This window comes from Mandrillus leucophaeus, unplaced genomic scaffold (genome assembly GCF_000951045.1).
Source record: "Mandrillus leucophaeus isolate KB7577 unplaced genomic scaffold, Mleu.le_1.0 Scaffold174, whole genome shotgun sequence".
Taxonomy (NCBI): Eukaryota; Metazoa; Chordata; class Mammalia; order Primates; family Cercopithecidae; genus Mandrillus; species Mandrillus leucophaeus.
In genome coordinates, this window is record NW_012101743.1 from 3170538 (window position 1) to 3195169 (window position 24632).

At 42.4% G+C, this 24632-nt stretch overlaps 1 protein-coding gene and 1 pseudogene across 1 annotated transcript; one reads left to right on the top strand and one right to left on the bottom strand.

Moving 5' to 3' along the window:
• Window positions 1-354: 354 nt before the first annotated feature.
• On the bottom strand, window positions 355-13479 carry LOC105537554 (annotated as a pseudogene).
• A 397-nt stretch (window positions 13480-13876) lies between these two features.
• Window positions 13877-22233, top strand: PGRMC1 (progesterone receptor membrane component 1). The gene is made up of 4 exons (XM_011977144.1): window positions 13877-13962; window positions 14007-14454; window positions 18076-18231; window positions 20914-22233. Exons 2-4 carry the CDS (start codon window positions 14127-14129, stop codon window positions 21015-21017), a joined length of 588 nt encoding a protein of 195 aa, XP_011832534.1. The 5' UTR covers window positions 13877-13962; window positions 14007-14126; the 3' UTR covers window positions 21018-22233.
• The last annotated feature ends 2399 nt before the right edge of the window (window positions 22234-24632 follow it).

Below are 24632 nucleotides of genomic sequence, written 5' to 3' on the forward strand. Positions count from 1 at the left end.
TTTTTTTTGAGATGGAATCTCCCTCTGTCGCCCAGGCTGGAGTGCAGTGGTGCAATCTCAGCTCACTGCAACCTCAGTCTCGCGGATTCAAGCGATTCTCCTGCCTCGGCCTCCCAAGTAGCTGGGATTACAGGCATGCGCCACGACGCCCCACTTATTTCTGTATTTTTAGTAGAGATGGGGTTTCACCATGTTGGCCAGGGTGGTCTGGAACTCTTGACTTCAAGTGATCCACCCGCCTCGGCCTCCCAAAGTGCTAGGATTACAGGCGTGAGCCACCGCGCCCGGCCGTATAACTTTTATAGGCACACACTTCCTTAAGTTTCAAGCAAGTTTAAATTCAACCCTTGTTATTCACGAGGACTTCAAGTAGGCCAGTTTACAAACAAGCATGAGCACCCTACAAATAACTCTTACTACAGAGCTCTTAGGATAAACGTGTTTGCACTTTGAACAGTCACGTGAGTATCGTAAAGCTGGTGATTGTATTATTACTATCCAGTGAAATTGCTTGCCTTCCTTCATGATTTCTTCAGTCTTTTTTTCAGCAGAGAAAAGATTTTCTAAAAAGTCTGAATCTTCTAAGTATAGCTCATCACTGGTAAAAGCTAGAGCATTCCATCAGCAGTTAACAAGGTGATCGACAGCCACCTTTCCAGTCCTTCTAATGCCAGATCCAAACAAAATTTGTGCAAATCAGAGAGGCAAAGTTTTCAAGTCTTCTCATTTCGTAGAACTGTGGGGGTGCCAGCCAAATTTCTTTTGATAAGAAACTTTCAGTTGCCTTTGATGGCGATGACCAGTGACAGCCCACCACCTCCGCCAAGTCGGGGTAGACTGGCAGCGGCTCGCGCAGGCAGCATAGGAAGAGGAAGCTTCGAAGAGGCGAGTTGCGCCACGCGAGAAAGGGGTGAGCCAGACGCTCCAGTGGTGCAGCGCCCAGATGTCGGGCGTGCAGCCGAGGTGCGCTCACAGCCGCAGGAAGTGGCGCGAGGCCTGGGCGCAAGCGGGCGCAGCAGGCGGCCAGGCCCGGCTGCAGCTCGAGGGCGGGCGAGGCCGGGCTCTGGCGCAGGACCCGGGCGGGGAGGTCCTGGGCGTTGCTCTATTCTTGAAGCCAATCATCCTAGCGGAGGCTTCCTGATGACCCACTTTTCTGTCTGAGGGCAGAGGTCACAGTACCCCAATGGGCCTATTTAGTGATAGAGTCCTGGTAGTCATTCCTACAGCCCAAGGCTATAGCCTGTTCTTCCAACCTTTTCACTGATTTTTGTAAGCTCTTAATTCCCTGTGTCCCATCCTTTTCTCCTCTAAATAACTAAGCAGTTTCTGTTTCTCACCACTGTACAGCGTCTAATACAAGGATGAAATTAAAAGTTATGTTTAGGACATGTAAATATTCTGATACCTATTGATGTCAAGTATGCCTAATGTATACAGGATCTGGAGTCCAGGGGTAAGACTAGGGTAAAAAGTTTATTTTATGCTTTTTTCTCCTTCCTTTTGTCTTTCATATAAAGTTTAAATATGTGAGTCTTAAGTATATGAAAAACATTAGGACTGAATGAAATCACCTGAGCAGAGAATGAGAACAGATGCTGGCCCAGGACGTATCTGGGGCACTCCAACATTTAAAAGTCTGGCAAAGGAGGTGTAAATGGTATGGGCAGCTGAGAATGAGTAGTGAATAAGAAAGGAGAAAAACCATCAAAGGATGTGGGATGTATCTCAGAAACTAAGTAAGGAAAGTATTTCAGGGTGTAGTGATCAACTCCATCAAATGTTGTACTCTGTGTACAAAGTGCTCTGAGCGTACTTTGAGAGACAGAGTCCAAAGATAAAGTTACAAAAATGTCCATGGAATCAGAACATAAATAAGAATGGCATTGAAGGAGTGATGCAGACAAAAGCCCAGTAGAGTAAGTGGAAGAGAGAATGGGAGGCAAGGATGTGGAGATGATACATGTAGACAACCCTTTGTAGAAGTTTGGATACACAGGGAACAGAAAATGCAGGGGAGTAGCTACTAGGAAGATTTGGGGTTAGGGAAAGGTTTTTGGTTTTGGTTTTGGTTTTTTTGTTTGTTTGTTTTTGTTTTGTTATGTTTTTTTGAAACAGGGTTTCTCTCCCATCGCCCAGGCTGTAGTGCAGTGGTACACTCTTGCTTCACTACAACCTCCACCTACCAGGCTCAAGCAATCCTCTTGCCTCAGCCTCCCAAGTAGCTGGGATTACAGGCATGTGCCACCACACCCAGCTAATCTTTGTATTTTTAGTAGAGAACAGGCTTTCACCATGTTGGCCAGGCTGGTCTCAAATTCCTGACCTCAAGTGATCTGCCTGTCTCGGCCTCCCAAAGTGCGGAGATTACAGGCATGAGCCACGGCGCCTGGCCCGGGGGAAGGTGTCTTAAAAGAGAAGAAACACTAAAGCATGTTTATCTGCTCATAAGTACGTTCAAGGAGAGAAGAAGATAAACTATGGGAGCCAGGGTTTTGAGAATTAGGCAAATAGATGCAGAGTTCAAGGGGAAGGCCCTTGATAGGAGTAAAGACACTCTCTGCACAGTACCGAGAAGGAATACAGAGAATACAGCTGCAGGTAGGGTTTGGTGGGTTTGGTGGCAGGGAGATGATAGTTTACATCTAATTGTTTCTATTTTCTTAAAGAAATGAAATGCAATATCATCAGCTGAAAGCAAGAATAGAGAGGTGGGCTCTTCCTCATTCATTATCCCCTGGTAGCCACTGACCTGCTTTCTGTCACTATATGTTAGATTGTATTTTCTGGGCATTTACATAGAGAGAATCATATACTTTTTGTCCCAAATTATTTCATGTTTAATATGTTGTTGTGGATGTTTTAACGTTGTTGTGGATGTTATTGTCTCTTTCTTCATTTTGATTTCTGATTGTTCGTTGCTATTGAATATTTAGAATATAGAAATAAAATTGGTATTTATATGTCAATCTTGTATCCTTTAGCCTTGCTAACTTACTCATTCGTTCTAGTAGCTTATTTGTAGAATTTGTTGGATTTTCTACATAGATGATCATGTCATCTGTGAATAAAACAGTTTTGATTCTTTTCCAAAGTTTTTTTTCAAGGGAGACCAGCAAGTATAGTACTGTGCTTTCTACTACGATGTTCAGTTGTTTATGTGCAGTTAGGAAATGGGGGAACAGCTGGGTTTAATCAGAGCTGGCCTTTTGAAAAGGTCTAGTGTATGACCAAGAGGGTGGCTAATGTGGGGTAGAGGAAAAAGTGTTGGAGGTGAAGAAAGTCAAGGAAGTGGAAGGTCATGGTGTGGGATGGGTCATCCACATTGATGTTAAAGTCACTAAAAATGATGGACCAGCATCAGCTTGGGGAGGACAACTGAGTCTGGAGGGAAAGACTTCCTCAATAGAATTTACACCCTCCTGGGGAGTCATGGGTGCGGGTGTGCGGACCAGGACATGGATCCTGGACACTCTGGGACATTGCCTCCCAACCACAATATGTGCCTAGGCTGGGGCATGTAGCTGATCCACACTCCACTCCTCCCCACCCTCAGAGACCTTTGAACCGAACTCTCGGTTCAGCTCAAAGCTCTCAATAACCTAGAGACTTTTTGGAAACAAGGTCCTCTCTACTTTCTTCCTGGCATATGTAAAGCTCAGATCTCCTTGTCACAAAGCCCTGGCCATCCTCTGTGGCAAGAGTAAGAGAGAGAAAGATAAATTTTGTTTAGCGATGAACTTATATAGCAGAAAAAACAGAAGACAATTCATTTTCAATTAGATTATCTTACCACACACAAAAAAAAAACCAAGGAAAGGATAATTCCCACGTATTAACTCTAGATATTTCTGATTGGTGGGAAAGTGGGATCGTGCCTGTATACATGCAAAGGGATGGAGTGTGTGTGTGTGTGTGTGTGTGTGTGTGTGTGTGTGTGGTGTGGGTCACATACCAGCACAAGGAAATAGGGGAATGTCTTTGACACCTTACTGCCTGCCACTTCTTTAATGGTCTCTCCTATTTTATTTAAGTCTCCTGTCCCAGGGCTACTCATACCCTCATATTTTCCTCAGGCTAAAGAGGATGTCCACTGTGTGTTCTATGGAGCAAAATTCTCTCTACTTCCATCCCTATTCACCAGTTAGCTCTCTTTGAGGTTACAATGGATACGAAAGGGTTAATCAGATTCGAAAGAACATACTATTGCTTTAGCAAACCACTGTGTTTCCTAGGCAACATAATGCCTGTATTTCTCCTGTTTCTTCCTGTTTCCAAAAGCCCCTATGGAGGGAATGGTAAAAATATTAGCCTTGGCCAATACTCAAGCCCTTGCTGTTTCCCCTCTCTCCCCATTCTGTTCCCCTCACAGTTGACCTTGCCTCCTACTTCATGGAAAACATTGAAACTGTCAGGTTTGAATTCCCTCTCCCTCTCCTCTTAAAGGAGAAGCTATGATCCTTCCACCTGTTCTTTCGATTTCATCCTCTCTTGTCTCATTCCATGCCACAGGGTTGATTAATACCCACTCTGGGCAGAGCGAGGTGGCTCACGCCTGTAATCCCTGCACTTTGGGAGGCCAAGGTGGGTGGATCGCTTGAGGTCAAGAGTTCAAGACCAGCCTGGCCAATATGGCGGAATCCCATCTCTACTAAAGAATTTGCAAAAATTAGCCAGGAGTGGTGGTGGGCACCTGTAATCCCAGCTACTCCGGAGGCTGAGGCATAAGAATCGCTTGAACCCAGGAGACAGAGGTTGCAGTGAGCTGAGATCACACCACCGCACTCCAGCCTGGGCAACAAGAGCAAAACTCCATCTCAAAAAAAAAAAAAAAAAAAAAATACCTACTCTGTCCTGTACTTTCAACCTCTAAGCATTACTACCTACCTTGCTGCAACTGAAGTCTATGACAGTTTTCAGAACAACAAAAATCAAACCAAGGAATCCAATTCTCTCTTTTCCCTACCTCCTTTGCCTTAGTCAAGCTTCTCAAAGTTCTTTTTTGAGAGATAGATCTCCTCAATCCTCATGTTCCACTCACTCCCTAGGCCACTGGAACCAGACTTTCACCATTCTCATGCCACAATAAAGAGTCTGGCATAGGTAACCCAGGACTTCCTAACTGTCTAGTCCAACTTACACCTTAGTTTTCATCTTTCTTGATCCATTTACAGCCCTTGGCACTGTAAACCTCTCCCTCCTGGAAACCCTGTCTCCTCCCTTTGCTTCTATTGGACCACACTATTCTGCCATTTTCCTACCACTTGTGGTTTTTATTCTCAATCTCCTTGGTGGGTTTCTCTTCCTCTACTTATTCCTACAATGTTAATCTTCCCCAAGACTCTATCTTGGCCCTTTTTCTCTCTGCAACCTGCCTATAAATGCCAGGCCAGTAATATGAGTAAGTAATGCAAGTCTGGTTGATGTGTGGCAATGTAGTATATGCCAGAAATCACAAAGAAATGTGTTCTTGCCCTGTTTTTATTTTGAAATAGTAACCCTGTTCTCTTTCATTTTCCACTTTTGATAGAGTCATAGGTACAAAGAAATTTTGATTATCCACTTAATTCTGCTTTAACAAAAACAGAGTAAATGTGATAAAAGACAGTTGATACTTGTTCTCAGCATTGGGGATACAGCAGGGAGAAATGGGGCTTCTTTAGGTGTACCTGCTAAAGGAGGCAGCTGCTAATCAGAGATATAATGTCAGATCTCTCTCTCTCTCTCTCTTTTTTTTTTTTTTTTTTTTTGGAGACAAAGTCTTGCTGTGTCACCCAGGCTGGGGCTGGAGTGCAGTGGCGCAACCTCAGCTCACTGCCACCTCCGCCTCCTGGGTTTAAGTGATTCTCGTGCCACACCCAGTTAATTTTTGTATTTTTAGTAAAGACAGGGTTTCACGATGTTGGCCAGGCTGGTTTCGAACTCCTGGCCTCAAGTGATCTGCCCACCTTGGCCTCCCAAATTGATCTTCTCATTTTTTAAGAGAAGATTTTTATGTCAGAAATGCAGGTTTTATGTAAAAATCTATTGGTTAAGTGCTTACATCTAATATTTTAAAAATTAAAATAATGTGAGGGTCAAATAAACATGTGTTCAAGCCAGCTGTAGTCACCAAGGCTAACAATTTTCAACCTTGGCTTAGAACATTGTGCAATGAGCCTTGAAGAGAGAGAGACCTCTGCCCTATATTCTCCTTGGGATCTAATTCAATGCCAGTGGTTTCAGCTACCACCTATAGTCTGATACCTCCTGTCTTTACCCCTCCAGTCCAGACCTCCATCCTGAGCCCCAAACCCAAATACCCGATTGGACATATTACTGGATAGCACCACCAGAATGTTCCTTATGCCCGTGCTTTTCAAACATTAATGTGCATGTGAATCATCTGGAGGACTTGTTAAAATGGAGATTCTGATTCAGTACGTCTGGCATACTGCCCAAGATCGTGCATTTCCAACAAGCTCCCAGCGGATGCCAAAGCTGCTGGTTTATGAACCACACTTTAAAACACAACCTCCATTTGCATACAATGTCCTTTTTGCAAGTTTGCTCCTCCTGCTATATATCTTCTTTTGATGAATGATATGCCATCCACCCATACAAAAATTGGGGGCATAAGTCAGATGTAGAAGGAATGGGAGAAATAGAGGAGGAATCCAAAGTCCTGTCCCATCCAACTCCTTAACATTTATCACATGTATCCTTGCATTTGCGTCCTCACTATCCCAACACTGATTTAAGTCTTCATTTTCTCCTGCGGTAAGGCTGGTGTCCCTGCTCCAGTCTCCACCTCTCCAATTGCAACCTCCATGTTCCTATGAGCACGACACTTCGAAAAAGCAAAATGATCTCATGTAAAGCATGGGCTCTGGGGCCAGACTGCTGGGTTTAAATCCCAGCACTGCCTCTTACTAATTGTGTGACTTTGGACAAGTAGCTTAACCTATCTATGTATTGGTTTTTCTCATCTATGAAAAGAGGATGATAATAGAACCTCGCTTGTAAGATAAACGAGATTTGAAGCAGGAAGGGGAATGACCCATGAGAACATCTGGGGAAGAGCATTCTAGACAAATGGAATCACATGTAAAATGTTCATAGCACTCACATTAGCTGCGACATTGGCCACATCATTCCTAGCTTCATTATGGTTGGAGTGTTGAGGGTAAGGAGAAAGTAGAAAGAGATAAAGAGATAAAGCTGGACAAGTAATCTGAGGCCGGATCATGGAAGGCTGGGTTGCCTGGGAAAGAGACTCTGTGATGGAGTTTGCCATGTAGAAAATTGACTGAAGAGTGCTCTTGGAATCGACACCTGAAATATAAGACAAGGGAGTAGGATAGGGCGGAGGGAGAAGCTGAGTGCACTCACAATGCAGCTTCCATCAATCCCACAGGGAGTTCTGAGCCTGGTATGACTCTTCAGAGTTTTCCTTAGATGGAGAAAGGGAGACAGGCCTTTATATCCCTGTATTGGCCATTCATTACCTGCAGGCTGCACTAAGAAGGATCTGTGACTTTGGGCTAGAAAGCTCTCGTTAGCCCAATGCAATCTCAGGAAGAGGATTTCGTTGCAAGCTGTCAGTCATCAATACTTTCAGCAGTTGGGGACCTGGGAGAATGAGTGCGTGGGTCCTGAAGTGGGGGTGGGAGGTGAAATCTGGGTAGGTATCACACCACAGTTGGGTAAACCATGCCAAAGACTCTGGACTTGATTTCACTGACAATGGGGAGTCATTAGAGGGTTTTCCTGGAATGGGACATGGTGTTTTGCACCTCTGTACCTTTGTTCAGAATGCTTTTTTTTTTTTTTTTTTTTTTGGAGACAGAGTCTCTCTCTGTTGCCCAGGCTGGAGTGCAGTGGCACGATCATGGCTCACTGCAGCCTTGACCTCCTGGGCTCAGGTAATCCTCCCACATAGCTGGGACTACAGGCATGTATCACCACAACCGACTACATTTTTGCATTTTTTTTTTTTGTAAAGACAGGGTCTCACAATGTTGCCCAGGCTGGTCTCAAACTCCTGGGCTCAAGCAGTCCACCAACCTCAGACTTCCAAAGCACTGGGATTACAGGCGTGAGCCACCGCACCCGGCCCCAGATTGTTTCTTCTATCCCAGTGTTTCTGACCTGGATTGGAATCACCTGGGGTGCTTGTTCACATGTTAGAATGCAGGTCAAATAGCTTAATGGTAAACAGCCAAGGTTGGAACCAGATTGACTGTATTTGAATTCTGACATTCCACTTACTAGCTGTGTGACAGTGGACAAGTTCCTTAACTTTTCTGTACCTGTTTCCTCACCTGTGAAACGGGATAATATAACCAACTGCCTCACAGTGTTTTAGGAAGAGTACTCGAGTTAATCCACAGAAGGGCTTAGAACATTGCCTGGCAAGTAATAAGTGCTCAAACAGTGTCAGCTATTACTAAAGATTCTCAGGCTTTCCCTTGGACCTACTAGATTAGAATCTTTGGTGGCTGGTCCTAGGAGTGGACATTTCAATAAGTGCCCTCCCCTTCTCCAGATTATGCTGATCTTCACTAAAGTTTGAGAACTACTGGTTCCTCAGAAAATTTATCCCCTTCCTTGTCCACTTGGTGAAATTTTTTCCTTTTTCTCTTTTTTTTTTTTTTTTTTTTTACTGATAGGCCTAACTGGTGCCATGAACATTTTTAAGACTCAGCTCAGTGTCATTTCCTGTATGAAACCTTCCTAGATCACACCTCCTACCATCCCTTGCCAACCTCCCCCTTACCATGTGGAGACCTCAACCGCAGCATCTGTAACCTTTTGACCATCTGTCTCCCCTTGCTAGACTGTGAGCTCCTTCTTTGAGGGAAAGTACTTTGCATCCGTAGGCTCACCACAGAGTTTAGCATAGAGCTAGAGCTCAATCAAGGTTGGCTGAGTGGAAGCAGATGGGCAGGTTCCTTTGGGGTCTCTTTAAAATCTCAGCACGAAGTCTCCAGTCTCTGAAATTGGGAATGTGGATCCATACACTATCACTCAAGACATAGTTGGCAACTGTAGAATTTTGTTTTCTAGTCTTTAAATTTTTTAACTTTTTCTTGCTTGTTACAATAATAAAAGGAGTTTATAATCACTGGATAAAGAAGATAGCAAAAATTACCTAAAATTACCTATAATCTCACAACCCAGAGATAACTCTTAACTTTTAGGTGCGTTTCCTTCAGATTTTTTTTTTCTGTGCATGAGAATTTAACATAACGGGTTTCCATACTCAAACTCAGGTCCACAGATATTTATTGAGCACCTACTACATGCCAGGCACTATTCTAAGCACAAGGAATATAACAGTGAAGAATATAGACAAAAGCCTCTGTTCTTGTGTACCTTATGTTCAAGTTGGAAGAGATTTAAAAAATGAGAAAAGATATTGTATATTAGGAAGCAGTAAATGCAATGAGGGAAAATGAAGCAGGGAAGGAGGATGAGGAGTAGGAAGAAGGTGTTGTGAGATTTGAAAGCAGTGAGGGAATGACCCATGAGAATGTCTAGGGAAGGGCATTCCAGACAAATGGAATGACAAGTACAGAGGCCCTGAATTGGAAATATGGCTGCTTGTTTAAAGGGCAGCAAGGAGGCCACTGTAGCTGGAGTAGAGTGACCAGGGAAGAAAGTGGTGAGATCCTAATGTCTTAAAGGTAAGGGTGGGTAGAGTACTGCAGATCCTGTAGGGCCTTGTAGGTGCTGTAAGGACTTGGGCTTTTACTCTGAGTGAGATGGGGAGCATCTTTGGATACTTAGGCTGTTTCCAGATTTTGCTATCATGTATCATGCTTTGTGGTTCTTCTACACAAATCTCTGTTCACGTCTCTGAACACTTCTTTAGGGGAAATTCCTGGAAGTTAGATTTCTTGGCCACAGACTAGGAATAGTTTGAGGCTTTTAATGCATATTGCCAAAGGGCTTTCTAGAAAGCCTAAACCCTTTTACAACATAATTAAATTCAACAAATATTTATTGCGTGCCTACTATGTGCCAGACATGGTGTCGGGGCTTGAAATACATTGGTGAACAAAATGAATCTTGCATTCTAGCAATTTTACTCTTGCCAATTGTGTCAGAGTGCTTGTTTTGCTCTGTGCTTGCCAACACCAAGTATTACCATTCTTAAAAAGCTCCAAGAAACAAAAGAGAAAAAAGAACACTCCAGTCATTTGAATGATGAGAAATGGTGCGTTGTTATTATGTTCCTTTGGATTTATTTGCTTCCTAGTAAGGCTGAATTATTTCCCAAACATTTTCTAGCTAATCAGCCAATTGTTCTATTTTTCTTTAAAAGCTCTTTAAAACCTTTGAAAATAATTAAAAGGAGACAGAAAGTTTGAAAACACTAAAAGACTTAACATGTATCTTGGGAAATAAGTAGTCCTTGGGTCAAGTACATCAGCTTTAGGAACTGATTTGGAGCCAAAGAGCATATTAAGGCAACCTTCATGTTCTGAAGGGGGCTTTTTATTCAGGAGCACTCTTGCTTATTTCCAGATAACTTGAGAACTGCCACCCTGGAGGAGACCATTCCACTCAGCATTGATTCTGACATGAGCCTGAATGATGGGATGCTTTTCTTCAACAATCTCTACATCGCAGTGTTAGCTAATAGCCCACTTTATTGAACATCAAATCTGGTTTGCAAGCATTTATATTTTTAAACTGTATCACTTCTTGAGGTCTTAAGTTGCACAAGTTTTCTACCCTCCATGTGAAGCAGGACTTCCTTTAATCCATTATCCTCCAAGGGGACACAGAGGTGTAGCAGAAGAGACACTGGACTATGATAAATGAGAATAATAAATCCTCGCCATCCCTCCATGAAAACACTTTCCCCAGATTTAATAGTGGTTACCTTTGAGGAAAGAGAATCAAGAGTGAGGAGAGGGACTACAGTTGTCTTCTGTATCTTCCCATAGTTTGAAGTTTCTAACTTTAGACAAATATTACTTTGAAAAAAACATTCCAGCAGGCTTTATCTGGGTGGGGAGCTAACGGCTTCGTTTTTGTTTTGTTTTTTACTCTGTGTCTCTCTTTATTGGAAAAAAAAAATGATAAAACTTTTATTATATAAAATTTCCCCCAGTTTTATAAAACAAAATATGTGTGTGTGTGTGTGTGTGTGTGTGTGTGTGTGTTGCATATCTGCAAGAATATAAGCCAAACGGCTAATGTATGGGCCTGATTTAAGTACTGTTTGGGGAACTGGGAGAGGGAGAAAGGAGTTTCATTTTTTACTTTATACGCTCACGTATTGTTTAAGTTTGTTATAGTGAACATGTATTATCATTCTACATTTTTTTCAGAAAATAAATAATAAACCATTTTTTCCCCCTGAGGTTAAAAGTGACATGTGCCCATTGTGGATGATGTAGAAAGGTATAAAGAAGAAAGCAACAATCACAACAGTTAACATTTTAGCATGTTTCCTTCCACACTTCCTTTTATGAATTTTTTGACATAGTTGAATTCATACTGCGTATAGTGTTGTATCCTGTTTTTCCCTCAAGATTAAAACACAAGCTTTTTGCCATGTCATGATTGTTGTGGGGGAGAGATGACTGGGCCGGTGGCACAGGGGTAACAGAATTTACCAAGACAGCTTTAGTTAAAAGGAGGTAGATTTATTAGAGAAAGTAGGAAAATATATGTTGCCAGAGAGACAAAGGGCAGCCTGCAAGGGAGGAGCCAACTGCCAGGAGATGAAGGCTTGCTGGAAATTTTATAGGATGGTGTTTATGCTGTCTGTTGAAGAGGTCTTTGTGTAATGTTGATAATGCCAAGGTTGCAATGAGCTAACTTACAGGTGTCTGGCGATAGCTGGGCACGGGAAGACTGTGAGTTATTTGCGCAGGAAGGCTGCATTTTGGATCATGAAGAAAGGGAGATTTGTAGCTTATTTGCTTTTTTCTTTTTGCTATTTCATGCTCCCACCAGCCTGATTCCCTTTCCCTAATTAGGACTCCACAATGATGATATTTAAATGGCCTTTTAATGGTTTTGTCACAATTCAAGTGCATTAATTAGTCATTTTATTTGAAGTCGGACATTTAGGTTGTTTCCAGTTTTTCTGTATTAAAAATGAATCTCTGCTGAGCATCTTAGTAATGAAATATTTGTCTGCATTTCTGTCTCCTTGGGATGGATTCCTAAAAATGGAATTACTAGGTCAAAGAACAGATTTCTAGAAGTGGGATTAATGCGTAGAAAATATTTTTATGGATAATGAAAGGTTATACCCAACAGCGTATGAGAGTTTCACCACTCTCTTGCCAATACTGTGTTATCCTTTTTTTCCCTTTTATCTTTCCTGTAGAAAAGTAGTAGGTGATAGTGGCATCTCCATGCTTTTCTTTTTGTTACTAATGAGACTGAACATGTTTCATATGCTTATTCACCACTGGCGTGCTCTCTTTTGTGAACTACCTGTTCCTATTTTTTCCCATTTATTGACTAGAATCTTATACATTTTATCAATCCAAATGAGCTCTCAAAGAAATATTAACCCTTTGTCATATTAGTTGCAAATGAAAATATTTTTCGTAAGTTTATTAGCTTTCTAAATCTTCTTGGTCATACATGTTAAAAGAGATAGATTCTACCTATAGCCAAGTGCCCTCAGTTTGAGCCTGTTTCCCCATGATTAAATTGAAGAGTTTTGACAAAAGATCTGGAGGGGCCGGTTCAGCTAATCCCAAATTTAGCTCTGAGAAAAATGCGTGGGCCCGATAGATACAAAGATTGTTTGGCTCATTACACTTTATAATGATTTAAGAAGATGTGGGGGGCAGGGATGGAAGCAGTTTTTGCCAGAAATCTTTAGAATTCTGAGGTAGGAAGCCAATCTTTACTCAAGTCTCTTGCGTGTTGGGAGGAGTAAATTATGTGCAAGCCAACAGAACGCTTGGTGGAAAAGTACTGCTCTGGGCTGCAGATGCGTGCACAGCTTGGTTTTAATTATTTGTTTCCCTCTCTATCCTTTCTTCTGCTCCCCTCCCCCTGCCACCAGAAAAAGGGCCAGATTAGGACGAGGCAACCCCTTCCTCCGTGGAGGCCTGCTTCTGTGCAGTCTGTTAGCACATCAAAGGCCGGATGAAATACCTAGGAAAGGAAGGGACCGGGCCTAGGATCCTTCCAAACTCCCGCCTTTGTCTGGGCTCCAGCTCAGGGTTATTGTGACTGCCAAGGGTAGCCTGAAAGACTCCAAATGGAAGAACGCTGCCAAACAAAGAAACTTTCACATTATTCTGAGGGGGAAAAAAGAGCAACAAGAGAACGTTGCTTGTTAATGCCTGGTGACTGAGCAAATCAGTAATTGCAAAAGGGTTTTTCGGAGAAAAAATTCAAAGTTAACTGGGCGATCCGATTCGTTTCCCCAGATAATAGGGAGAGTTGTGCACTGACTTTAGCAATCCCGGGGGTGTCGGTCCTGCAGCATCTGGGGGAGAATTGGGGAAGGGCCATCAAGGAGAGCGAATGGGGGTTCCCAAGGTGAAAATGAGTCGTGTAGGGCTCTAACACAGAAAATGGAGTTCGAAGAACGAGTTTCCTGTCTCCTAAGACAGCTTGGAGGGCCCGGGAACGGCCGGGGGAAGATGAGGGGCTTCGGAACCGGAGGCAGGGAAAAGCCTGCAGCAAGAGAAAGGGAGTCGGTGTCTGGCGCGCATCAGGTGGTGGAGGGGCGCTCGCACAGAGCGCGGCAATACCGAGGCTCTCCCAGCGGCTCGGTCTGCGAGGAGCAAAACAGGGGCGCAGAGGAGGGCAGCGCGTGCGTCGCGCTCAGCTATAGGATGGCGCGAGGATGGCGTGAGGCTGGGCTGGGGCCTCCCAGGTAGAACTGAGGGGGGCACTGCGCGGCCGCGGGGGCGCGGCGCCGGACTCCAGAGGCTTTGTCGGGGGCCTGAGGGCTGCCTAACCGGACCGAGCAGGGCGGGGCGCTTAGGTGGCCTCGGGGTAGGCGGGGCTCGGAGGCTCCGCCCCTCCTGCCCCGCCTCCTCCCCGGCTAGTCTTTGGCCGCCGAACCCCGCGCGCCACTCGCTCGCTCAGAGGGAGGAGAAAGCGGCGAGTTCCGGAGCCCTGCCTAGCGCGGCCCAACCTTTATTCCAGAGATCATGGCTGCCGAGGATGTGGTGGCGACTGGCGCCGACCCGAGCGAGCTGGAGAGCGGCGGGCTGCTGCACGAGATTTTCACGTCGCCGCTCAACCTGCTGCTGCTTGGCCTCTGCATCTTCCTGCTCTACAAGATCGTGCGCGGGGACCAGCCGGCGGCCAGCGGCGACAGCGACGACGACGAGCCGCCCCCTCTGCCCCGCCTCAAGCGGCGCGACTTCACCCCCGCCGAGCTGCGGTGCTTCGACGGCGTCCAGGACCCGCGCATACTCATGGCCATCAACGGCAAGGTGTTCGACGTGACCAAAGGCCGCAAATTCTACGGGCCCGGTACGCGGCCGGCGAGGGGGGCTCGGAGACAAAAGAAGGGGGCCCCCGGCACGGGGCTGGGCGGGAGAGAGGCGAGGCGGGAGCGGGGCGACCCTGAGTGCAGGGAGGAATGGCGGCGAGCTAGGGTAGGCGGGCAGGGGACAAGAGGCGCTCTAGAGGGGCTGCGAGCCAGTCGGGGACGCGGATCCCCGGCCCGCGCTGACAGCGCTGGAAGGGGGTTAGAGAAGGAAGGCTGAGGCGCTTAAGCCGGGGATGGGTGGGACCACGAAGCTCGAAGGCGTTGCGGGGGGACACATCAAAGCCCAGGCTGTTGAGGGAGTTTTCGAAGGACCTGGGCTTGGGGATTCCTGGAAGGAGGAGGGGGTAGTGTCGGGTTCTAGGAAGGAAATGAGGGTGTTCCGAGGGAGGCATGGGGGAGGGCGAAAGAGAGAAAAGGTCCAGACCTAGAGAAGAGGGGAAGGCCAATGACGCCGGGAGTAGCTTTGAAATGTGAGGGTATGGGAGAAAACGCCGAGACGGGATTAGCAGCAGGTAAAAGCATTGTGCCCGGTGGATAGTGATGTGTGTGTGCACTCGCGGTGTGTGCATGCGCGGTGTGTGCGCGTTTAGTGTATGTGATTTATCGGGTGTGTGTATGTGTGTGTGTGTGGTGTGTGCATGCGCGCTTGAAATGGGTCATGCGTCAGGTATGTGTGTGGCATGTGTTTGGTATGTGTGCGCTTGTGCTGTGTGTGGCAGATGGGGAAAGGCTGGAAGGTGAACAAGGAGGAAGGGGGCTGTTTGAGGGAGGAATAAAGGCTGAATGTGGTGGACAATGGTAACGTGGCAAGCTTTTAAGGTAATATGGTATTTAGTCTATAGCAGGTGAGAAAGGATTAGAAGCCGAAAAAAAAATTAAAATGGAGGGAGGGAGAAGTGGGAGGATACCAAGAAACAAAAGGAGTAGAGCTCTGAAGACTGCTGGGTGGGGGGATATCAGAAAAAGCCAACCAGAGGGAAATGAAGAATGGATGACTGCTGCACTGCTGAGCTGTTGGAGGAGGCAGGCCTGATGGGTTCCTTAGAGTCGAGGTTTTTGCAAACCTGGTTGCGTATCAGAATCACCTGATGCATCTGAGGAAAATTACAGATTCCCAGCCTAACCGCCAGAGCTGCAAATGAGTCTCAGGTGGTCCGGGAGTCTGTATTTTAACATGCTTCCCAGGCGAATTTGAAAAGCAGCCAGGCTTGCGAAGTCCTGCTTTATAGAATACTTGGAGATGAGGAAGAAGAGGTTTTCGCTCCTCCAATATGGACTCCTCTAAACACAGGGAGCTTAGAGGGTGTCCACATGGACGGTGCTCATTCCACACTGGCCTGAGGGAAAAGTACAGAAGGCGGTACACAGGTCAGACTCAGGCGTTCATTTTAATCTCCCAGTCCAACTGATCAAAATCAGATGTGCTAAGGTTAAGGAACTCAGTTTTTTCTTGCAGACATTTTATTCATTTTTCAGAGACAGGGTCTCGCTCCTGTGTTGCCCAGGCTGGTCTTGAACTCCTGGGCTCAAGCAGTCCTTCCACCTCCACTTCCCAAAGTGCTGGGATTACAGGCATGAGCCACTGCACCGGGCCTGCGGATATTTTAGAATACCTGCTTTCTGTGGGCATGTAACTGTCAAAATCATTTGAAAACCACACACATTATTTGTCCCTTAGAGTAGCACACATAGATGCTTTATCAATAAAAATAATCATGTAAATACCTGTTAATATTGAGCTCAATATTAAAGGAGTGAAAACATGTGCATGAGGCATCATCATGACTGTAGTTTGCAGAGTCATTGAGAGGATGTCAGCCTGCGCATAGAGCACAAAACTGGGAGTCAGGCAACCTGCGTTCTAGTCCTGATTGGGTCATGACTAGCTGTGTGACCTTGTGCAAAGTATTGTTCTCTCTGAGCCTTAGTTTTCCCTCTGAAAAGTGATAAAGATGGCCTATTGTGAGACCTGTGTCTCTATCTTGCACTGTCATTCAGTGAGCCCATGACTACGTGACATCATGGTAGAAAGTGATGCTTCATGTTGTAAAAGATTCCTAAAAATTAGTTATTCTAGTGCCTGTTAACTCTGTGCAAGGCACTGTTGTAGATGTGGGAATATAGCAGTGAGCAAAACAGACACAAATCTCTGCCTATAGAGCTTACATTCTAGTGAATATACATTGCATTGAATAATATGTATTTTTTAAAGACTTTTAAAGTTCCCACTAGACCTTGTTTAAATATTCTACGAGGTTTGCTTGGTAAAGACTCACTCTACCAAGCCAATGACCATAATTTCTGAAATGGTGAGTGAGGTTCAAACCATTACATTTGCCGATTCTCAAGCACTAGGTGCTGCCATTTCCACTAGAGGTGTACATTTATGAAAAATGTGGGCATTTTTTTTTTTACCTTTAGTGGATGTGGCAGCATGTAATGATGATTAAAAATAAGCATTTTTCTTTGGAATTTTAATTGCATTTAAAAGTCATAAAATTTGTAAAAAATTTCTGAGCGTGTTGTGGTTTCAGGTGACCAGGCCATGTTGAAACTTGATCTATTCTCATACTTGGCATGGTGGTTACCTATAAACATTTTAATGTCAGGGCTGCTATTCAATCTGCCTTGGGGGAAACAACACATTGTTTAAAGTACACTGGATTCTCTTCATTTAGTTGTGCAATATTTAAATAATTCTAAATATCCACTTTTTGTACCCACACTGGATTCTCTTCATTTAGTTGTGCAATATTTAAATAATTCTAAATATCCACTTTTTGTACCCACAGAATGATTCTCTGCTCTCTTAGACAAAAGTTCAGTGTAATATCACAGATAATCACATTTATAGAGTTGTTTTGCAGTATTGATTCAGTCTCTTTTCCATGAAAATTTTAGTATTTTCACAGTCATCTCAAGCCCACCAAAAACAGATAATGAAGACTGATCTCTGTGTTATCTCTTATTTATTGACAGTGAAGGTTATGTAATGTGGATAGATTTTTTAACCACTGATACTGTTATAAAATGGTTCTCCTGCAGATGCCATGAGTTAATGTTTAATTGAGCCTTGGAACCAAAGATCGCTGTAAGATATCTTTGTTTCATTAAGACATATCAGAATATATTTATAAGGAAATGTGTTTCCATGTACACATCAGTGCTTATTGTCTTAAGAAACCATAACTCTCACTGGTGTAGCCCTAAGTGCCTAGAACCGTCAGGCTCCCAGTTCAATGTTCTAAAGTTGAATTCTAACCCATGGACTCAGTATTATCTTGTATGATTCCCTACTACCACTACCCCAAGAGATCACTAACCACGTATGCCTTTTTTACTAGCTATTTGGAAACCACAGGAGACTGATGCAAATGTATAGCAGTTTGATTTACTTTTAGTTATTTAAAAGTTAAATGGCAACAGGGCTTTCTACGTCTCCTACGTAATGTTCAGAATATCGGCATTACTATGGTTTCCGAATAGAATTTGATATTCAAAAATGGGGCTATGTTGATGAATAGGGAAGCCATTTTCTGTGTGTAAATCACAGAGCAATTGACTGTCTAATAAAGAATTGATCTTTGGTTTTGTTTTTGAAGAGGGGCCGTACGGGGTCTTTGCTGGAAGAGATGCATCCAGGGGCCTTGCCACATTTTGCCTGGATAAGGAAGCACTGAAGGATGAGTATGATGACCTTTCTGACCTCACTGCTGCCCAGCAGGAGACTCTGAGTGACTGGGAGTCTCAGTTCACTTGTAAGCATTTTTAAAATTGTGCCTGGGTCAAATTTCTACCAGTAATGGGGATTCGTGGCAGGACAATAGTTATTACTAAGCAGCCTGAAACTTGGGTGCATTTTGATAGGCTCCTTAATCTTGGACGGATCAAGTTCATGGCTTGAAGTAATTGTAGCAGTGCTGAGTCACTTACTATGATTACATACCAATTTTTAGCCAGTTCTCTATGGAAACTTGGGTTTCTGGTTTTGATTTTAAAATTTTTGAGAGATTTGCACAGATTCCAAATGAGGATTTGGTGCTTGGTGTGTCAGGGAAAGGACAGTGGCCATCTTGGCTACAGAAAGGGATTTTCATAAGCCCTCTCTTGTAGAGCTTGCCGTTTAAAAGCAGCCCACATCTCTGTTGAAGAATGGGAGACTTGTATTCTGTGAAACAGCTTCTCTTTGAATCTAATTGAGCCTAACTATAGGCCTCATCTACAAATGATGCTTATAATGTGCCCAGGAACAATGGTGTCTGCATTTTTAAAAAGAAAGTAAAAGGAGATGCTTGTTTCTGGCTTATGCTATGGGCTGAGGTCTTTAGGGAGAAGTAGGAATGAGGGGTTAAGTTCAGATTTTGAGAATTCAGGAATTGGCTTCTGTCAAATCTAACTGTTTAATTATCACTCTAGCAATATTTCACTGCCGAGAATTTGAATAAGAGTCTTTCCCTGCTCTTATGAAACAGTGTATAAAGACCATGAGCATTATTTGAAGATCTTCCATTTAAAATGTAGTTTTCTATGTGTGTTCTCTATAATCAGTTAAATATCACATGTTCTCTTGGCTCTATCCAACCATTTTCTTTGAAAATAATGCTGACTTCAGAGAGAGTTCTGGGTTAATAATTAGCCAGATGTGTCTCTGCCTCTGAGTTTGGGTCTCAAGCAGGCTACATATAACTTCCAAGTGTAGAGGCAAGTCTTTATACTTTGGAAAACATAGTTCAGTTACCTAATAGAGTCCCTAATTTTTGGCATCATAAGGATGCCTTTGTAATTAGTTTTCTATGTGAAACCAATGAATTGTAGTGTGTAACTTACAAAGCTCTATTTTCTAGGGCTTGCCTTCATCAATGGGAGAAAAAGTGTGATTTTTTTTTTTCCCACTTTAAGGCTAGCCCCAGATACTGTTGTGACACCTCAGCTATACTCAGAGTTGGTGTGGATTCCCCTTAAGGCAGGTTTCCCAGGTGCCACCCAGCTTTTATTTGTCTCCCACAGTTCCAATTGTTCCCAACAGTTATTTCACACAAAAGCAGCTTTAGTTACCTTGTTAGACAGGTTGGTTACTCCTCTAATTCCTACTCATATTCAGGAAGAGGAGACTCTTGGCTGCGGACATTCAGATGATCGACCCTGCATTAGTTTGGCTACAGTGATGTGGTGGTTTGCTGATGCCATCTCTTCTCAAGTCTTTTGCATTCTGGCTTTCACCCTTACATCTGTTTTCTCCAACACCTCCAGTCATCTCCTGGCTCCTTTACCACTTCCTTTAACCACCTGTAGGTTTTTCTCTGTGATGGGAAAAACATTCTGTCTCCTGCTATCCTCTTCATCTATGAGACTGTTATTCCTTCCCCTTCACTGTCAAACTTCTTACAAGTTTTTGCTCCTAACCACTGCTTCATTTCCTCTCTATACCTTCTTCCTCCCTACAGTATGGCTTCTATCCCCACAATTGGATTGAACTCTCTTTCTGAAAGATTTTCAGGGAAACCTTTTTTTTTCTTGCCAATCCTGACTTCACTTGTCCATTCCATGTTGTAGATGTCCTGTCATGTGAGCCTCCAGAATGGCTCCCTCCACAGAGTTTCCATTTTGGTCCATGGGAACTCCAATTTTCACTTAATTCATGCTTCCAGTTTTCTTTCAAAGTACTTCTCATTCTGTCCTTTTCCATTCCCCTGGACACCACCCTACTCCTGGCTCTGGTTCCTTTGCATCTGGATCTGCACGCTAGCCTCCGGATCGCCCTGTCCCCAGTCTCTCCTTACTGAAATCTGCCCTATGCACCACATTGATAATATTGTTGTTAAAACACTATTTTACTGTGTCATTCCTTCGCTTGTAAACCTTCAGTGCCCTTTGCCACCTATAAGTCCAGTCTCCTCAGGCTGGCTTTTCAGATCTTTCATAATATTTCCCCACACTACTTAGCCAATCTTATCTCCTACTAACTTCTAAATGTTAACTACTCCTGCCAACTTGGTCTCTTTACTGCTTCCCAGATACATTGTCTTACCTGTATGCATTTGTACATGGCGTTTTCATTTTCTAGAACTCCCTCCCTAAATCCTTGTATACATTTTTTCCAAAATATATCCTCCTTCCATGAAGTATTCTGTAACCCTTCTGATGAACTCATAACTTGCCCTTGTTCTTCTAAACATTCCCTACACACAAACAATTCATTTTGACATTACCTTGCACACTCATTGCCAGACATTGCCACCTGTTTTATATGTCTATCTTCTGAATAAAACGAATTCCCTGTTAGCAAGGACAGTGGTATAAACCACCTTTGTATCCTTCAAGAAGCCCAACACATTGCTGAGTATATTGTAGGCCTCTAATAAATGCTTTAAATTGAAATGTGGTAATGATGTTTTAGAAAGAATGAGAATGACCATTTGTGTTTTCTTCTCTACCTCCAGTCAAGTATCATCACGTGGGCAAACTGCTGAAGGAGGGGGAGGAGCCCACTGTGTACTCAGATGAGGAAGAACCAAAAGATGAGAGTGCTCGGAAAAATGATTAAAGCATTCAGTGGAAGTATATCTATTTTTGTATTTTGCAAAATCATTTGTAACAGTCCACTCTGTCTTTAAAACATAGTGATTACAATATTTAGAAAAATTTTGAGCACTTGCTGTAAGTTTTTTAATTAACATCACTAGTGACACTAATAAAATTAACTTCTGTCTTAGAATGCATGATGTGTTTGTGTGTCACAAATCCAGAAAGTGAACTGCAGTGCTGTAATACACATGTTAATACTGTTTTTCTTCTATCTGTAGTTAGTACAGGATGAATTTAAATGTGTTTTTCCTGAGAGACAAGGAAGACTTGGGTATTTCCCAAAAACTCTTAAATGTGCACCAAGAACAAAGGATCAACTTTTAGTCATGATGTTCTCTAAAGATAACAAATTCCTTTTTTTTTTCTCAATTGACTTAACTGCATGATTTCTGTTTTATCTACCTCTAAAGCAAATCTGCAGTGTTCCAAAGACTTTGGTATTGATTAAAGCACTGTCCAGTAACAAAATGAAATCTCAAAACAGAGCTCAGCTGCAAAAAAGCGTATTTTCTGTGTTTCTGGACTGCATTGTTGTCCTTGCCCTCACATAGACACTCAGACACCTTCACAAACACAGTAGTCTATAGTTAGGATTAAAATAGGATCTGAACATTCAAAAGAAAGCTTTGAAAAAAAACAGCTGGCTGGCCTAAAAACCTAAATATATGGTGAAGATTGTAGGACTGTCTTCCCAAGCCCCATGTTCATGGTGGGGCAATGGTTATTTGGTTATTTTCCTCAATTGGTTATTCTCATTTGAAATGAGGGAGGGACATACAGAATAGGAACAGGTGTTTGCTCTCCTAAGAGCCTTCATGCGCACCCCTGAACCACGAGGAAACAGTACAGTCACTAGCCGAGTGGATTTTAAAGTGAAGTATATTCATAAGGTAACAGTTATTCTGTTGTCATAAAACTATACCCACTGCAAAAGTAGTAGTCAAGTGTCTAGGTCTTTGATATTGCTCTTTTGGTTAACACTAAGCTTAAGTAGACTATACAGTTGTATGAATTTGTAAAAGTATTATATGAACAGCTAGTGAGATTTCAAACTCTTGTAATTGTGGTTAAATAGTCGTTGTATTTTCTTGTGAACTGTGTTTAATGATTTTACCTCAAATCAGAAAACAAAATGATATGCTTTGGTCAGTTAATAAAAATGGTTTTACCCACTATAGTGTGGTGACTTATTTAAATTTTTTAAAAAACCTTATTCTAGGGAATCTGATTCAGACATTTTACTTTGGCTTAAAATTCAGTTTCACTTTTGAGTGCAGAGTTTTTGTATTCCAAAAGAAACAAGCGGCAAAATTTCACGGAGACCCCACACCAAAAACCAAATACCAGCTTGTCCTGTTAAGACATAGTGAATTGAATTGCTTTTTTTGTGACTTGTCAAAGTTTTGCCTAAATCAGAACTTTCTAAACTGTAAATGGCAGATCTCCACCTTGAAGTCTATAGCCAGGTTCTTAAGAAGTAGTGTTACTGAAGACTTTGTCATTGCCAAGTACTAAGGAAGGGTTTTGGGTTTTTTTATGTTAATGAATTTCCTGATCAGGAAAGTATCAGGATCCTTACAGTAGCAAAGTTAATTCACCTCATATCAAAAGAAGAATAACAGATTTGCATATGCAGTCAGTTGTATAAACAAAGACAACCTATTAGTGTTTTGTCATTTTAATGTTAACATTGGCAGAGTTTTCTTACAAGAGATATACTCCCTGAACCAAAGAAATTTCAATTTTTCATGTTATCAAACCACATTGCAGGTACTTGTGAGTTTTTTTAATGTGCTCTTTTTTTTCCCACTTGGTTTCATTCACCAAATGTTTGAGTGCCTGTTTTGTGCCATGTAACATGTTATGCCTTATGCTTTGGAGAGGGAGTGGGGAAGACAAGTTGGGCCCACCTTTGCAGCCTGAAATCTCATGTGCATGTGAAGATTAGGCTAAGCTAAACAGGCCAAGAGGAAAATATCTAGAGCAAGCTTGTCCAACCCATGGCCCACGGGCTGCATGCAGCCCAGGACAGCTTTTAATGTAGCCCAACACAAATTTGTAAACTTTCTTAAAACATGAGATTTTTTTTTTTACAATTTTTTTTTTTTTTTTTTTTTAGTTTTTTTTTTTTTTTGAGACGGAGTCTCGCTCTGTCGTTAGTGTATTTTATGTGTGGCCCAAGACACCCAGGGCTGAAGGAATTAGGTGAAATTCCATGGAGTCAATTTTGCTACCTCTTATTAGCACTGATAAAATGTGCTAAAGGGAGGATCATCTTAAATCTAAATATCATGATTTCAGTTTGTCCAAAATGAAAAGAAAACTATGGTCTTTAGTCCCATGAACTCTGACAATGTCAGTTTCCACAAAACAGGAAAAGTGACATAGAAACGATATTAAAATCAGGCATCTGTATTTCCACAGAAAATGTTATTGTGGATGTGCAACATGCTAGCCAATACATGTGATAAATGAACAAATAATATTCACTATGATTATTTTTAATATATCTGACAATTGAATATGTATTACTTCTCTAACAATGCAAATGAGAAAAGAGATCATCAACAATAGCACAAAGCAGCATACTGTAAGTAGAAACTTTCCCCCAAAGGTGGACTTATCAGCATTTATTTAAAAATGAGTATTTTAAACAATTTTGCAACAAGTAAAAATATGTTTATTTGGTTCTTATTTTCAAAATTACCAGGTTACATGGCTTTCTACCTGAGAAATTTAAACAAATTGAAAGCACATTGACATATTTTTAGTCTTTTTGCATTACTACCAGCAACCCATACAACGAAAAACATGAAAATACCTTAAGACAAAGATTAAAGTTCAGACCCTTAACAGGACATAGAAAAAGATATGAGAAAACACTTATTCACTACTTAGCACAACAAAAAATAGCAGTGTTCATTAAGAAGGTGGTTACAATATTTTAGTTCTATTTTACTCCTTACTAAGCCATTCAATTAAAAAGTACAGGATAAGTTGTCTTCCTCATTTAGGGCCTACACACCAAAAAGGCTGACTCTTTTATAAGACATATAAAAGTCTAGGGTTATTCAGAATGTAAACATAAAACCAGTATTTTTACTTTCTTCTAAGTCCCAGGATGGTATTTAGGAAAAAAAAGAGACAAAAATGTTATATAGAAATGACTTAGCACCAGTTCTAATACACATAAAAATTGCACATGCTGTACTCTGCAATTTATTTTTATGTCTGACTACTGAGCAGCAAACTGTTTTCATGTCCAAAATCTCTGCAAAGAAAAATCAAGTGACAATGAGTTTTTTTCAAAACAAGCATAGCTGCTTCTCATTACAAACCCATAATATTCTTTGTTTTAATGGCATGACACATGAAAAATTAAGAGGCAGGTTTTCGTCAAAGGAAAATAATACCTGGTTACTGAAAGTTGCCTGACAAAATACAAGCTGTTAGTAGTTTAAAAGTCTACTCTGGACAACAGTACTTTGAACATTAAGTCAAGGCACTTGCCCCATGAGCGGTGTTTTTCAGATTTGACAAGCCAAATCTAGTTTTGATGGAAGAGTCATTGGCT

What these genes read in the sequence shown, in the direction of transcription:
- PGRMC1 (XM_011977144.1), top strand. Translation starts at nt 14,127, where the DNA reads ATGGCTGCCGAGGATGTGGTGGCGACTGGCGCCGACCCGAGCGAGCTG. An exon ending in CCGCAAATTCTACGGGCCCG is followed by an intron (nt 14,455 to 18,075) that starts GTACGCGGCCGG and finishes TTGTTTTTGAAG; the next exon opens with AGGGGCCGTACGGGGTCTTT. An exon ending in CTGGGAGTCTCAGTTCACTT is followed by an intron (nt 18,232 to 20,913) that starts GTAAGCATTTTT and finishes CTCTACCTCCAG; the next exon opens with TCAAGTATCATCACGTGGGC.